The sequence below is a fragment of the Acartia tonsa genome, chromosome 3 (genome assembly GCF_053477335.1).
Source record: "Acartia tonsa isolate MP-2025a chromosome 3, ASM5347733v1, whole genome shotgun sequence".
Classification (NCBI taxonomy): Eukaryota; Metazoa; Arthropoda; class Copepoda; order Calanoida; family Acartiidae; genus Acartia; species Acartia tonsa.
The window spans coordinates 14,150,728-14,164,459 of NC_137262.1; the positions used below are offsets into that span (position 1 = coordinate 14,150,728).

General features: G+C 36.5%; 2 protein-coding genes across 8 annotated transcripts in view; one reads left to right on the forward strand and one right to left on the reverse strand.

Moving 5' to 3' along the window:
- Positions 1 to 13,732, reverse strand: part of LOC145313402 (uncharacterized) — a 152,686-nt gene that overhangs the window by 17,661 nt on the left and 121,293 nt on the right. The gene's annotated exons all lie outside the window — the stretch shown is intronic.
- On the forward strand, positions 264 to 12,477 carry ATPsyngamma (ATP synthase, gamma subunit). The gene is made up of 7 exons (XM_080152782.1): positions 264 to 577; positions 880 to 972; positions 8,863 to 9,057; positions 9,298 to 9,363; positions 9,646 to 9,707; positions 9,927 to 10,089; positions 12,142 to 12,477. The coding sequence occupies exons 1-7, from the start codon at positions 500 to 502 to the stop codon at positions 12,304 to 12,306; spliced, it is 822 nt and encodes a 273-aa protein (XP_080008908.1). The 5' UTR covers positions 264 to 499; the 3' UTR covers positions 12,307 to 12,477.

Genomic DNA, 13,732 nt, shown 5'->3' on the forward strand with positions numbered 1-13,732 from the left:
TTAAAGATAAAACTCTTGCATTAATTAATTCCTTACACGGAAATTCCATTTTCCTTGGCAAAGAGTGGACATGTCTGCTATGGAATTCCTTCACAGATCACAAAAATATAGAACAACCAAATATCCAAAGAAGTTTTCAACATTTTTTAACTTTCTTGTAAATTATCATTGAAATTTTAATCATTATATTTTTAATTTATTATGAAAATTCTAGTTTTAGTATTTTCTATAAAATTTATTAGTTTGTACGCAACAAAATTTGCAGAGAACGATTATATAAATGCGGGAAAGTAATTTCTATAGATAATGTTTTCTTTGCCAAGTGTACACAACACACACACACAATCAGCTGATCCAATTCTCGGCCATTTCTCCTCTACTATACTTGGGAGGCTGATCGCTTTGCAGACACCCTTCTATATTCAGCTGCGGGCTAAACCAAGGAGTCAAATCCTTGTTATTTTTGTTATATCCGTGATCTTCTGAAAATCCAAGCAAAATGCCCAACTTGAAGATTATTGGCTTGCGTCTCAAGTCCGTCAAGAATATCCAGAAGATCACCCAGTCTATGAAGATGGTAAGTTTTCAGGATTTGAAATTGTGAAAATTGGACTGTTTTTATGTATTTTCTAAGTGAAATGTGGTCTTAATTAGATTTTTCAATCTTTTGTGATTTTTTTATTACTATAATGTCTAAATAATGTGTTTAAACTGAATGGATTAGAAGGTTTTTTTATTATTGATATTTCAAGTTAGTTATCTCTGTCAGGAGGTAGTTGGTCGGACAGACTTTATAAACAGATCTTGGGTTGCATCATGAAGGTTTTTGAATTGGTTTAAAACGTATTAATGTCATTGATACAATGTCTATTATTTCAGGTGTCAGCTGCTAAGTACGCCAGAGCTGAGAGGGACTTGAAGGCCGCCAGACCTCTGGGCAATGCTGCTCAGGCTTTCTACAACCAGGCTGAGGTGAGAACTAAACGTCAGATAACAGTTAATCACTAATTGAAGTTATTTTTAGTTCAGTTTGAAGGCATTATAAATTATTAATTTTTATTTTCCTGAAACATGTTCAGAACATTAAATAAACTACTGCAATTATTATTGGGGGCAAATTGATGTTTAGGGGGCGGGTCACAGTGGCCCTGCAGCGTAGTGTAGTGTATCTTTTGTAAACAACTTTAGTCGACGCGATATTTAGGCCAAATCCCGACAAAATTAATCCTTTTAGTAGGTGTTAAAAACATCATATCTTTGTTCTTATTTAAGATAAATTAATAATTTTTTTTGCATAAATAGTTTAATTATGACCTCATTTATCGATTTTTATAAAAAAAAATTAATATTTAATTTTTCTTAAGGGCAATTTAAGTCATTAAATATAAGGTATTTTTGAGCGTTTATTATAAGCCTAAAAATAGAGATATCGTTACACGCAGAAAAACGCGGCAAGAATATGCGCTTATTCGTGACTGTGCAAAATTTTATTACATTTGAACCGTGGGAAGTTCATCCCCTCTCACCCCGTGTGAGTCATACTTTAATTTAGCCGCAATTTTATGGTGATTTTTCGCGATTTGCGCTATTTCTCAGTGTAGTGTTATATAAACGGGAGATTATTATTGTATTCTTAACATTATATGTCGTACTATAATTGAATTTTTATTGAATAAAAAATTGTTTATTAAAGCAAAGATTTTCTATAAAGGAGGATGTGCATAATTCCCATTTGGGCAGGGGGGGGGGGGGGGGGTTTACTCGAGAACCCTTAGAGCTAGAGGGAGCTAATTTTGGATTTAAGCTTCTATAGGGCCAAAGTTACTTTTAAAATTATCTTCGACCCCCCCCCCAAAAAAAAAAAATTATCGCTGACCACCCACCCACCCCAAACCCCTAATTTAGGGGGGGGGGGCAGGTGTTTCTCAGAAACGACTTGAGATAAATGGAGCAAACCTTAGGATAAAACTTTTGTAGGCCTATATTTGATTTTAGAATTATTGCTGACCACCCTCCCACCCCCAAACCTCTAATTTAGGGGGGGGGGGGTGGGTGGATCATACTATTGGGTGTTTCTCAGAAACGACTTGAGATAAATGGAGAAAACCTTAGGATAAAACTTTTGTAGGCCTATATTTGATTTTAAAATTATCATTCACCACCCACCCACCCCCAAACCCCTAATTAAGGGGGGGGGGGCGGTTGGATTATACTATAGGATGCTCCTAAGAAATACTTGCGATAAATGGAGCAAAAACCTTGGGATAACACTTTAGTAGTCCTATATTTGATTTTAGTACTATCGTTGACCAATGACCACTAAGAATAACTGAACTAAGTTACAATCATATATTTTATTTTGGGTCTTTCCTTCTAGGGGCTTGTGGAGCAAAAGTCCCCAACACTAAAAATAGGAGTTCTCAGCTTATTTTAGCTGGTGCCTTCGGCACCTCAGGGCTAAAAAAACAAGTTTTAATCTCATAATTATACATTCTATATCCGCGGAAAGGGTGTTATATTATGATGCGAGAAATAACTATTCTTTGATATCTTTAGTATAAGCTTAGAACTCCTATTTTCAGTTTTATGGGGTCTTTTTGTCCAAAAGGCCAATGATGAAGGAAAGTCCCAAAATAAAATGTGTAATGCTTACTTAGTTCAGTAATTTTGATAAAGTTTCTTTTAAAAAATCAGGTTGATATCTTGAAAAAGAAGCTCAGAACTCATATTTTTAGTGTTTTAAGGGGTCTTTTGCTCCACTAGCCCCTAGAAGGAAAATACCGAAATTCAATTTTCTAAGTTTTACCAATACATTCAGTAACATAAGAGACTTTACAAAAAGAATTAGGTTGATAACTAAAAAACAAGCATACACATACCACCCAAAATTTGGTAATGAATTTAATTTCCTTTAAGTGTACAAACTTCCCTTCCTTAGGGTCAGTCCATCCGTCCAGAATGGATAGCTTTTTATTGTTAATTTAGGCATGTTAGAATTGTCCTATCAATTTCAAACTTTGCATGGTGATGCCCTTAGTAGTGAGGAACAATTTAGAAAGCGTAGAAACTATATAAGCATTACTGGTATGTCCGTACATCCATTTTGAACATGCTGATTTCTACATTTTACTAACAATTTTTTATGTGATATAAGGGGGGGGTTTTTAATGCAACCATCTCGTAATCAGTGAGCAAATGGTACTTAGAATTCGAATTTCGAGCTGAAATTTTGCATGAGTAATCCTTGGTAGGTATATTTTCCCTAAATTGAACAAAAAGTTGGAAAAGTAACGGCTGGCGGCTGGCAGCTCAGCCGTTTAGCCGTTTTTTGCCTATTTTTAGGGCAAATTCATCATTAATTACGTAGGAATCAACTTTTTGAAACATATTTTTGGTTTTATTCATGTTAAATGATAGCAATAACTATTTTTTAAATTTCTAGTACCAGCTGCTAAACGGCTAGAACCGGCTGAAAACGGCTGGGAGCGACCAAGAGTATGAAAAGTAGATAGAGCTTGTGACATGTCTAGGGGTAGGTTTTTATGGGTGCTGAGCTCAAAAATACTATTAAAAATAGTGACGGCCAATCCATATGGCAGCTGGGTAACAGCTGCTGCTCAGCTGCGAGCGGCCAAGAGTAGAATGAGTAGATAGGGCTTGTGACGTGTCTAGGGGTAGGTTTTTATGGGTGCTAAGCTCAAAAATACTATTAAAAATAGTGACGGCCAATCCATATGGCAGCTGGGTAACAGCTGCTGCTCAGCTGCGAGCGGTCAAGAGTAGAACGAGTAGTTAGGGCTTGTGACGTGTCTAGGGGTAGGTTTTTATGGGTGTTGAGCTCAAAAATGCTACCAAAAATAGTGGCTCCCCATCCATATGGCAGCTGGGTAACGGCCGCAGCTCAGACGGGAGAGGCCATGAAAAGAATGAGTAGATAGGGCATGTGACATGTCTAGGGGTAGGTTTTAATGGGTGCTGAGCTCAAAAATACTACCAAAAATAGTGGCGACCCATCCATATGGCAGCTGGGTAACAGCTGCAGCTCAGCTGCGAGCGGCCAAGAGTAAAATGAGTACATAGGGCTTGTGACATGTCTTGGGGTAGGTTTTCATGGGTGCTGAGCTCAAAAATGCTACCAAAATTAGTGGCGGCCCATCCATATTGCAGCTGGATAACGGCCGCAGCTCAGCTGGGAGAGGCCAAGAGTAGAATGAGTAGATAGAGCTTGTAATGTGTCTCAGGGTAGGTTTTTATGGGTGCTGAGCTCAAAAATGCTACTAAAAATAGTGGTGGCCAATCCATATATGGCAAATGAGCAACAGCTGCAGCTCAGCTAGGAGTGGCCAAGAGTAGAATGAGTAGATAGGGCTTGTGACGTGTCTAGGGGTAGGTTTTTATAAGTGCTGAGCTTAAAAATGCTACCAAAAATAATGGTGACCCATTCATATAGCAGGTGGGTAACAGCTGCAGCTCAGCTGGGAGCGGCCGAGAGTAGAATGAGTACATAGGGCTTGTGATGTGTCCAGGGGTAGGTTTTTATGGGTGCTGAGCTCAAAAATACTACTAATAATAGTGGCAACTCATCCATATGGCAGCTGGGTAACAGTTACAGCTGAGCAGCAGCCGTTACCTTGCTGCCCCATGGGTCTTTCTATTTTTGGGAGTTTGGTACCTATAAAAACTTACACCCCCTTAACACATCACAAGTTATGTCTTAAACTTTTACTTTTATCTGTTGGTAACTGTTCTCAGCTGATTATCAACTAAATCAATAAATTGATAAAGTGTTATAATTGATAATATAAAATGGCAATTGAAGAAGTGTATTCATACTGAAATATTCAATATTTGGTCACTAGCCCTATATATTCATTTTACTCTTGGCCGCTCCTAGCTGAGCTGCAGCTGTTGCTCAGATGCCATATGGATGGGCCACCACTGTTTTTGTTAGCATTTTTGAGCTCAGCACCCATAAAAACCTACCCCTAGACACGTCACAAGCCCTATCTACTTATTCTACTCTTGGCCGCTCCCAGCTGAGCTGCAGCTGTTTCTCAGATGCCCTATGGATTGGCCGCCACTATTTTTGGTAGCACTTTTGAGCTCAGCAACCATTAAAACCTACCCCTAGACACGCCATAAGCCCTATCTACTTATTCCACTCTTGGCCGCTTGCAGCTAAGCTGCAGCTGTTAACCAGCTGCCATATGGATTGGCCGCCACTATTTTTGCTAGGATTTTTGAGCTCAACACCCATAAAAACCTACCCCTAGACACGTTACAAGCCCTATTTACTCATTTTACTCTTGGCCGCTCCCATCTGAGCTGCAGCTGTTGCTCAGATGCCATTGATATGGATTGGCCGCCACTATTTTTGGTAGCATTTTTGAGCTCAGCACCCAGTAAAACCTACCCCTAGACACGTCATAAGCCTTATCTACTCATTCCAATCTTGGCTGCTCGCAGCTAAGCTGCAGCTTTTAACCAGCTGCCATATGGAATTGGCCACCACTATTTTTGACTTCAGCACCCGTAAAAACCTACCCCTAGACACGTCACAAGCCCTATCTACTCATTCTACTCTTGGCCTCTCTCAGCTGAGCTGCGGCCGTTACCAAACTGCCATATTTTTGGTAGCATTTTTAAGCTCAGCACACATAAAAACCTACCCCTAGACACGTCATAAGCCCTTAATACTCATTCTACTCTTGGCCGCTCGCAGCTGAGCAGCAGCTATTACTCAACTGCTATATGGATTGGCTGCCACTATTTTTGGTATCATTTTTGAGCCCAGTACCCATAAAAACCTAACCCTGGACATGTCACATGCCCTATGTACTCATTCTACTCTTGGCCTCTTCCAGCTGAGCTGCGGCCGTTACCCAGCTGCCACATGGATGGGCCGCCACTATTTTTGGTAACATTTTTGAGCTCAGCACCCATAAAAACCTACCCCTAGACACGTCACAAGCCCTATCTACTCATTCTACTCTTGGCCGCTCGCAGCTGAGCTGCAGCTGTTACCCAGCTGCCATATGGATTGGCCGTCACTATTTTTAGTACCATTTTTGAGCTCAGCACCCATAAAAACCTACCCCGAGACATATCACAAGCCCTATCTACTCTTCATACTCTTGGCCGCTCCCAGCTGTTTTCAGCCGGTTCTAGCCGTTTAGCAGCTGGTACTAAAAATTTAAGAAATGGTTATTGCTATCATTTAACATGAATAAAACCAAAAATGTGTTTCAAAAAGTTTATTCCTACGTTATTAATGATGAATTTGCCCTAAAAATAGGCAAAAAACGGCTAAACGGCTGAGCTGCTAGCCGCCAGCCGCTACTTTTCCAACTTTTTGTTCGATTTAGGGAAAATAGTCCTACCAAGGATTACTCATGCAAAATTTCAGCTCTAAATTCGAATTCTAAGTGCCATTTGCTCACTGATTACGAGATGGTTGCATTAAAAACCCCCCCCTTCATCTGATTGACCTAATTTATGGTATACTGATTCCTAGGAAAACGCAAAGCAACTCTATAATCAAGTCCTAAAAATGTAAGTATGTCCAAAAACATTATTCTGTATCAAGCAGTCTTTCAACAAATTTGCTTACAATTTTGATTATCCTCTTATACATTTATATTCTGATTGTTCAGTTCTGACACTATACACGGGTTGATGTCCATTTGTCCTACCATTTCTGTGCTTTGCTTTTATGAATGTTGTCATCCTTGTAGAATACAAATCTAAAATCAAGGAAAAATCCAGATTTTAAAATTTTTGGGTTCTATCCCTAGTGTTTTTTTTTTTTTAAACACAAAAGTTTGAATAGTATTAACCACCAACCCTTTCCCCTTCAGATTAAGGGGTTTTGAGGTTGGGTGGAGGGTCAATGATATTTCAAAAGCCACTTTAGGTCTACAAAAGTTTATTACTAAAGTTTGATCCATGTATCAGATGTGGTATATGAGTAGTACACACTAGTATAAAATAGTATTAGGCCTACTAATGTTAAATCCAAGGTTTGCTCCATGGTTCTCAAGTGGTTTCTAAGTTATACACACTAGTGTTAAACACCAGCCTCCCACCTTTTTCCTTTGCCATAAGAGGGTTTGGGGGTGGGGGTGAGTGGGGGGTGAGCAATATTTATTTAAGTATTAAACCAGCCTCACAGCTCCCCTCAGTTAAGGGGGATTGGGGGTGGGTAAGTAGTCAACGATAATTCTGAAAATAACTATAAGCCTACAAAAGTGTTATCCTAAGGTTTGCTCCATTTATCTCAAGTGGTTACTGAGAAACACCCTATAGTAAAATCCACCTGCCCACCCCCCTAAATTAGGGGTTTGGGGGTGGGTGGGTGGTCAGCGATAATTCTAAAATCAAATATTGCCTACAAAAGTTTTATCCTAAGGTTTGCTCTATTTATCTCAAGTCGTTTCTAAGAAAAACCCTATAGTATGATCCACCCGCCTCCCCCTAAATTAGGGGTTTGGGGGTGGGTGGGTGGTCAACAAAAGTTCTAAAATCAAATATAGGCCTACAAAAGTTTTATCCTAAGGTTTGCTCCATTTATCTCAAGTCGTTTCTGAGAAACACCCAATAGTATGATCCACCCGCCCCCCCCCCCTTAATTAGGGGTTTGGGGGTGGGTGGGTGGTCAGCAATAATTCTAAAATCAAATATAGGCCTACAAAAGTTTTATCCTAAGGTTTGCTCCATTTATCTCAAGTCGTTTCTTAGAAACACCCTATAGTATAATCCCCCTGCCCCCTCCCCTAAATTAGGGGTTTGGGGGTGGGTGGTCAATGATAATTCTAAAATTAAATATAGGCCTACAAAAGTGTTATCCCAAGGTTTGCTCCATTTATCTCAAGTCGTTTCTGAGAAACACCCTATAGTATAATATTTTGTAAAAGAATTTTTTCATTAATTTTTTTTTTTTATACCTGTCCAGAGAGTCGATCTGGAAGCCTGCAGGATCTGAACCTGGAGGCCTATCCAAAAAATTCCAAAACTTGTAGATAATATATTATATAAAAAACTTTTATTATATTTAAAACTATCATCTAACTCAAAAGATAAAGCTGTTACACCATGTTTAAGCAAATTTGTCAGAACTTCTGTAATGTGATTTGAGTAAAAAAGTACGATTTTTAGTCTAAATTTGGCATATTTTGCTAAATTAACAGTAGAATTTATAAAATAAATTATTTTTTTCAGACTTTCTAATTAAAATACATGTTATCCCGTTTCTAAAATGGTAAAAATTAAGTCATAACTCCTAAAAATAAAAAAGTTATGATGTTTTCAACTGATGAGGTCACGATTTTTAAGCAAAAGATACGCTAGGGCCACTGTGGGGTATGTGTTCCAAATGCGGTAAAAGATAGTTTCAAATCATAGTATGCTAATGTTTATATTTCGTGAAAAACAGAACCTAATCGACCCAGCCTTTTACGATTTAGTTTGTTAATCGGGACATACAGCTATTCTTCCCTTTACTAGAAGTGCATTAAAATAGAAATTAAGGATCTTGGAAAGAAACGAAGTAGCGGGAGGCTCTAACTGCGGGGACATTTTCCTAAAATGTGGGCCAATCTTTAACATTTACTTAACCTAATGTAACCTATTAAATCTATTGTGAAAATATGACGAAACCCGCTACTTCGTTTTCAATGATCTGAAATCAATAGGTATATACCTAACAAATAAATAATGTACAATTTTCAATATGCCATATTATTTGTCATAGAGACACCTTATCGTTAATATTTAAAGAGAATTTAAATAAACATGGAAGTTATTTACTATGACTGAAAATAAAACTAGCAATTCTACTCTGTTGCAAATGTTTTTCTTTTGTAGGTTGTCCCTGAGGAGAAGGAGGCCCCCAAGGAGCTGTATGTCGCTATGACCAGCGACAGAGGTCTGGCCGGTGCTGTACACACTTCTATCTGCAAGCAGATCAGGGCTGAGCTGGCCACCAAGGCGAACCCCGATAATGTGAAGATCTTGTGCGTCGGTGACAAGTCTAGAGCATTTTTCCAGAGATGGAACAGGGTAAGATTTTTTGGGAATACATATTTTTATCAACATTTAAAGAATAACACCTGACATACTATTACTTAAGTCTCGGATTGATCGCAATAAGTAAACACTGATTTATTGGGGATCTACATTTAACTTTTGGTGTATTACAAGACGTGTTACCCTGCTTAAAACATTGCTTGTCTTTATAAAGTTTTATCTTGTACTTGTATATTAAACCTTAAAACTTAAATGTGTACTTTCTATTTTTAGGACCAAATCCTGTTGGTTGGATCTGAGATTGGCCGTCTGCCTCCTCAGTTTGGAGATGCCTCCAAGGTAAAAAGATAGATGTATTATATTAACGTAACAATATTTTTAAAGGGTTGATATCTATTATAAAGAAGTTAACTGAATTTTAAGAAATATCTAAACTTGAAATATTGTAAAAGCAGCTTACTATCAACATTTTAAGAAACATAAAAAAAAACAATTAAAATTCTTAACTTCTCCAAAATAAAACTACAATCCAGTATTGCAAGCAATATTAAATTGTTAACAACTTAACATTCTTAATCCAAAATAGACTTCAGTAACATATGCTAATCTTTTTAATTTTAGGTTGCCAATGCCATCCTTAGCAGCGGCTATGAGTTCGATTCTGGAAAGATCCTGTACAACAAGTACGTTTTGATTTATTTCTTTAAACTGCCCAATTCTTAGAGAAAAAGACATTAAGTACATAAATTCATATAACTGATTGTGTAAAAATTTCAAAATTACTCTAAAAGTTCATGTCCCTTTATACACCCATTTTGTTAAAAAAAAAAGATTTAGTTTCTTAATGAAAAATGAAATGATTACCTAGCATATTAAGTCATTTAATGTACATTTCTATATAGGTACAACTCCGTTGTTTCCTACACTACCTCCACCATCCCCATCTTCTCCCAGGACACCGTGAACAACGCCACCAAGATCAGCGTGTACGATTCTCTGGATGCCGATGTTGTCCAGTCCTACATGGAGTACAGCTTGGCCTCCCTCATCTACTACGCCATGAAGGTTTGTAAATATATGATCAGAGATAGATAGTTCCTATTCTAAATAGGGTTGGCAATCCGAATCCAGTACCCACCCAATTTTTGGCCAATTTTGGTTTCCAGAATCCGAATCTGTTTTTTATAGCGGATTCGGATTCTTTATTGTTAGGGTAAAATTAGCGTCTTGAGTTATTTCTTTCAATCCCCCCTCTTTGATGGCAAAGATCACCACACCCCCATCTCTCCCCACCTACACCACCAAATGGAGAGATCAGAAAATATGAAAAAACGCAGCATTACATTCTTCCCATTTGATTCCTTGATTTATTTTTTATAGGGTAAAGCGGGGCGATCTCGGTTTTGAGGTGAAGTCAGTATTTTTTTGACCACCTTCATTAAATGACATTTTTCTCCATGTTCTAATCCGACTGACAGAAAAAAACATAAAATCAAATTTGTTCCTTATTAAATTGCCTACAAAAAAGTATTAAATGAAATTTTTGTGAGATGAATTTTTAGGGTACTTATTGGGTCTTAAAGTCGGACGACAAAATATTTTTTTTTCGATTTTTTTGCTTCGGTCGGAAAAACGGCAAGTTGGACAAAAACTGGTAAGAGCTAGAGCTTAGACGTCTTCAGGGGACTTATTAAGAATCTAATAGGCTATCCATTTCCGTTTAAAACTTTAAAAAAGCTTGTATAGTTTTTTCTTAAATCGACTAAAAGTGAAGCGGGGCGAATTCGGTTTTTTCACTTTTTATACTAACTTTTTCAATTTTATATAAAAAAGTGAAATTTTCGAGAAAAAAAGTCAAATTTCTCGTACTTGCTCTTTATTACATTTAGCAACTTTAACCTTTAGGGCATGCTGTAATTAAATCAATATGTCATAAGTTTTTTGAAGCTGGAAAATCGACCACAGATTTTGCCAAACTTTTCTCTTTTTTTCAACTTGATTTTTTAGGAAATTTTGAAAATAGAACTAATTTTTTTTTGGCCAAATCTATTCTAAATTGCCTGAATTTTAAGGATCAGGCCTTTAAAGTCATAAAAAGTTATTTTTTTTAGTAGTATTTTTATGTTTTTTATCAAAAAAATTTCCGAAAAAAAAGTCAAATTTCGCGTACTTCGGAAAAATTATTTTTGTTGGTAGAAAAAAATGACCTATCTTAATAAAATTTTTTGTGCATACTCTTTATTACATTTAGCAACTTTTACCTTTTGGGCATGCTGTAATAAAATCAATACGTCATCGATTTTTCGAAGCTTGAAAATGCCCTACCGACTTCGCCTCAAGGCGGGGCGAAGTCGGTGCCGTTTTAGAGATCAATTTTGACAAACTTCCCAAAGTCCTAGGTTTACGTCCTTTTAGGACCTGATCGACTTTTCCGAGATCTTTCTACTGGTCTTGGTCACATTTAAAAAAAATAATTTTTACGATTTGCAGGTTCAAAAAACCGAAAAAAACACCGAGTTCGCCCCGCTTTACCCTAAGCCTTTTAAAATATTGCTTTAATCCGGAATCCGTACAAAAGATAAGAATCCGGAATCCGCGAATAATTCGTTTTATTTTTGGACGGATTCTTGTAAGAATCCGAATCCGGTCCAAAAATTAGACGGATTGCCATCCCTAATTCTAAAATTATATTTGGTTTTCAAATCTGACTGAAGAAAAATAGGAAGAATCCAGGTGTAGGAACCTGTTGTTGTGTTAGCTATATATAATAGTATAGTACTTTGATATGATATTCCCGCACTGATGTATATTTCAGCATAGCACTCCCAATCGTAGCTTACTCATTGTAACCTAACTATGGCCTGTGTTTGCCAAGTGTCTATTATTGAATGGAGCCTAACAATAATCTAAATACTTTTTCATTGGTCTATATGTCCTTGTACGCTTGATTTTATGGAATTCAAAGGTTAAACCAACCCATTAGTTGTTCAGTAAATAAGAGTTAGATATATCTTTCCATTCTTTCATTTGTGGTAAAAATAAAATGTGACTGGTCATTTATAAATCTAGTGTTAATTCATCAAGTATAAAAATGCTGAACTATTTTTTATAATTTAGGAGGGAGCTTGCAGCGAGCAGAGCTCCAGAATGACTGCCATGGACAACTCCAGCAAGAACGCCGGTGAAATGATTGACAAACTCACCATCACCTTCAACAGAACTAGACAGGCCGTCATTACTGGAGAGCTTATTGAGATTATCTCTGGTGCCGCCGCTCTGTAATGTGGATGTTCCTGGTTTTATTAGATGCCCGCTATTAATTGTTGGATAGGTTTGTTGACGGCCAGACCATCTTGTGCTCATAACAGCCTTTATTTTCATTGTATTTATTTTGTAGATGTATTGATCTTGTTAAAACATCTGAGGATTGATACAATATATAATATTTATAACTATGTTTGTCATTTAATACCCGAATTTTTTAAGTCTTAATATGATACTGTGAAGATAATTAATTTGTGTTGTTCTCTTTTACAAAGGTTTTTGTCTTAAATATTAATATAAAATATTAAAATTTTCAGAATTATTATTTTTAGTCCTATTTGTAGAGTTCTAATTTGCAGAACATTGTAATAAAAATATCTATTGTTACTAAAATGTAACACGTTAAAAAAATATTGTTTAAAAGCGGTCAATATTTGATTTAAATATTTTCAGATGATTTTATTTAAGATAACAATGTGTAAATGAAGGTGAAAACGGTATGTGTGTGATTTCATGGTTTACAGGGCCTAGATTGAAATGATAAGCTGATATTTTAATATTCCCTTATTAAAACATCCATATATTACTTAAAACCAGGGTTTCGGATCCGGATCCTTGGACTCAAAAAAATGCGGATAAAATGGAAAAATCTACCTAAATTTATATAAAATCTCAGACATTCTCTTGATGAGAGCCAATCTTTAAGGAATAGAAATAGAAGAGTAGAAGAATATTCTGAACCCTTTTTTCGTCAAATCTAAGAGAGAACATTCCTAGCAGACAAAAGTATTGTTTACTTTCGACTCAAGCTGATGTGGATTCTTAAAAAATGATAGACTCGCTATTCGATAGTGAGGCAAAATTATTTTTGTGAAAAATCATCCAAAAGCACATTAAAAATCTACAAAAATTAAACAAAATCATATGTTAATAACCCTCTTAAGATTTTATTTCATTTTTGTAAATTTTTTTATTCGATTTTGGAGGATTTTTCACAAAAATAATTTTGCCTCACCAGCGAGTTGCCAGCCTAACTTTTTTTTTAAGAATCCAACTTTGTTTCAAGCTTTCAAATTGTAAACGAAATTTTTGGGCAATTAATTCTGATTCCGCAAAGCTTTCTACTAAGAAAATATACTGTTAACAGCTGACTTTTATGTATGTATGAAATGAAAAAAAACATGCCTTCGTAGGAAAATGTGTACATAATTTCAACCAATGAGATCCAATGTAAATTCCGATGCGATTCTCCTATTGGCTCAATCAGACATTCCCTCTCTTTCTTAGTACCTTTATTCTTTAAGGTTTAGGTTCAGACTTGAAAATTAAAAGTATTTTTGACTTAGAATTAAAGAATAAAATTTTTGAAAAATTTGGTGATTTTATTTTTATTGTCAAGGATCCGGAACCGGATCCGCACTGACCAAATTTTGAGGATCCGGAT